We start from the raw sequence: 3,227 nt of genomic DNA on the forward strand, positions 1-3,227 counted from the left end.
TTGTGTCCCTCAAGGCCTTGGTCCCCAAAGACCACATCCCCAGAGTGGAGGTCCCCATATCCCATGTCCCTCAAGGCCCTCATCCCCAAAGACGACATCCTCAGAGTGGAGGTCCCCATAGCTTGTGTCCCTGAAGCCCTGGTCCCCAAAGACCACATCCCCAGGGCAGAGGTCCCCATAGCTTGTGTCCCTCAAGGCCCTGGTCCCCAAAGACCACATCCCCAGGGTGGAGGTCCCCATACCCCATGTTCCTCAAGCCCAGACCCCCACCAGGAGCTGCCCCATGTGCCCAGAGTGGAGGTCCCCATACCCCACGTTCCTCAAGCCCAGACCCCCACCAGGAGCTGCCAAGGGGCCAGGCAGCCCAGGACACCCTTGGGACAGGGGTAGAGAGGAACCATGACCAGCAGAGCCACCCCATCGAGCTGTGGCAAGTCCCTTGGGGGACACGGTGTGTGCCACCAACCCCCACCCCTTGGTGTCTGCGGGGTCCCACGGCTGGAGATACCTGGAAATGGGGCAGTGGCCACATCCCAGCTGGACATCCCACCCCGGGGTGGGGGGGGGTCAAGGCTGTGCCCAGCACCCACCTCAAGGACACAAACAATCCAAAGGTCTCTGGGAACATCGCCCGGGCGTTAGTCACCCGCTGGCAGGGTGGGGATGGGGCTGGCCCGGCCATGAGGGATTTACGGGCAAATCCATAGGGAATCAGCTTCCAGCCATGAATGGGGGGTGCTGAGGGTCCGGGTTGGGGGACCCCCAGCTGAAGGTGACCCCCTGGTGGAGTTTCCAGAGACCCCCCCCGGTCGGTTGTGCAGGAGAAGCAGCCAGAATCCCCGTTCCCATCACTTTATTAATTTAAAATATTACATTATTTCTGCTCGATAGAAATATATAAAATACAAATACCCGTCCCCTGGAAAAAAACCCAAAAAACCAACCCTTTCCCGAAAAGATACTTTGCTATAAAATACAATAAGTTAGCAATAAATAAGAAAGTTGTATAAATAAGTCTCTAAGCAGAGAAGAGAGGATGCCCAGGCTTGGAGTGGGCTGCAGGCACCTGGGGACAGAGCCACCCTGGCCCATTTAGGGTCTCTTGGGTGGGAAGGAACCACCTACCAAATAAAAAAAAAAGGTTTTAAATAAGGGGAGAGAGGGAGAAAATAAGTTATTGTGGCCTGTGGAGGGGGAGGTCACAGCTGGAGACCCCCAAGGTTGAGTCGGATGATGGAGCTGGGGCCAGTCCTGGGGCATTTCATGCCACGGGATCTGGTTTTTGGGATGCTGGAGCTGCTGGGACACACTGGATCCAGGCGGTCCCAGCTGGAGGAGATGGCATCAGGCACAGTGGCACTTGGTGACCAGCATGTCCTCGAAGAGGGTGGAGACCAGCCTGCCCTCGCCGTCGTAGTGCATCAGCACCATGGGGTCGTAGCCGGCGGGGACGCAGCAGGGCGGTGGGGTGGCTTTGGAGAGGGAGTGCATGCGGGCTTTGATCTGGGCGTGCATGCTGGCCGGCTTGTAGTTGTGGGGACAGGAACCTTCGCAGAACCTCATGTAGTAGCTGTTGGGGGCGATGACCCAGTCCGACCACCCGATGTCCTGGAAGGAGACCTTGAGCGACTTGAGGCAACACTTCCCATCGCTCTTCCCGCACTCCTCCTCCAACCCCCGGGCTCTCCTGGCCCCTCGTCTTGTGGTCTCATGGGTTTCCACCTCCAGGACCAGCGTCTCACCCCCCGAGGTGGCCAGCCAGGCTGAGATGTCAGCTGTGAAGGCCAGCTCCAGGCGTAGCGTGTCCTCAGGACCAGCAGCCCAGGGCTGGATGGCTGCTGTGAGGTCCAGGCTTGGGGCATCACGGTCCAGCTCTTGGCTCCGCAGGAGCTGGGGGGTCTCGTCACCCCCCCCCAGCGTGTAGATGTTGACCTGGGGGGGCTCCGAGGTGTTGAGTGGGGACATTCCAGGAGATGCCAGAGATTGCTTGAAGAGCTTCAGCTCTGCCTGCACCACCTGGAGCTGCCGGTGGAAAGCTTCAGTGCGGGAGAGGAGGAGATGGTAGCGGTAGGGACCACGGGGGTCCTGGTCTTCCTGGGGGTCCTGGTGTCCCCTAGGGTCCTGGTGTCCCCTGGTGTCCTGGTGTCCTGGAGAGATGTCCGGCCGGCGCAGCACTGTGGGGACAAAAAGGACAACTGATGTAAGAGCTGGCAAGCCACCCCACCGGCCAAAGGCTTGTGACCAGCTCCTGTCAGGCAGCCAAACCGCTGCCTCCGGGGAATCACCCAAATCCCACGGGATGTGGAAGCTGGGGGAGATCCGGGTGGGACATCCGGCTCCATCCTCAGCCCTGGATGATCACCCAAGGACCCACCCGAGGGTCTCACCGAGGGGCAGCACCTTGGTGTCCCGGGACCCATCAGGGTGACCCCCCTACCCCCCCACTTCAGCCCGAGCAGCAGGAGCCGAGTATTTCCCTAAATCACCCCAGATCCAGATAAACCCCCAAATTGGGGCTCAAGCCGGGGCTCGGGGGATGCCACATCCCCACCTCCCCTCCGCTCGCCCCCCCACTCCCAGACCCCACAGCTGCCACCGCGCTGCCGCTCGGGGCTTTCATCCCAGAATTACTGGTTTTGTGGGTTTTTTTAAGTGAAAGGGCTGGAAACGGTGGCTCCTCCCCGCTGGCGGGACAAGGGGAAGCAGCTGGGACAAGGATGACAGTGGCCACCGGGATTCATGCCCGGTCATGTCCCGGCACACGCCGAGGCAGCCGGGATGACATGCCCGAGCAGGGACACGGCGGGGGGACACACACACACGTGTGACCCCGGGGGGACGAGGGTGGTGGGATGCACGTGGAGCCGTGGTCACTTACACTTTGGGGTCAGACGATGCAGGTGCCTGGTCCTGGGCATCTCACCCTCTTCTTCCCGGCTCTGGTTCCTCATCAGCTCGGCCACTTTCTCCTGGTAGAACCTCTGAGCTCTCTGGATGCTCTCCTGGTCCAGCTGGTGCCGGATGACGGGGGGTGAGGGCATCCCCAACCTCTCCAGGATGCTCTTTTTGAGGGCTTCCAGCTGGAGCTTGTCCTCATCCCACGTGCGTGGCCTCGGCTCCGTGCCGGGGAGAAGAAGCAGGAGCTGGAGGAAGGTGATGGCAGCCCCGACATCCCGCAGCGCCCTCGGCATCGCGCCGGTGATTCCGGGGAGAGGGAAAGGGAAAGG

The 3,227-nt window shown here is 61.0% G+C and overlaps 1 protein-coding gene across 1 annotated transcript; it reads right to left on the minus strand.

Moving 5' to 3' along the window:
• Positions 1 to 889: 889 nt before the first annotated feature.
• On the minus strand, positions 890 to 3,203 carry GDF15 (growth differentiation factor 15). Its single transcript, XM_014938347.1, has 2 exons — positions 2,879 to 3,203; positions 890 to 2,174 (listed from the first exon to the last, which is right to left on the minus strand). Exons 1-2 carry the CDS (start codon positions 3,189 to 3,191, stop codon positions 1,345 to 1,347), a joined length of 1,143 nt encoding a protein of 380 aa, XP_014793833.1. The 5' UTR covers positions 3,192 to 3,203; the 3' UTR covers positions 890 to 1,344.
• Positions 3,204 to 3,227: the final 24 nt, after the last annotated feature.

The sequence above is a fragment of the Calidris pugnax genome, unplaced genomic scaffold (assembly GCF_001431845.1).
Source record: "Calidris pugnax isolate Ruff unplaced genomic scaffold, ASM143184v1 scaffold46, whole genome shotgun sequence".
NCBI classification, from domain to species: Eukaryota; Metazoa; Chordata; class Aves; order Charadriiformes; family Scolopacidae; genus Calidris; species Calidris pugnax.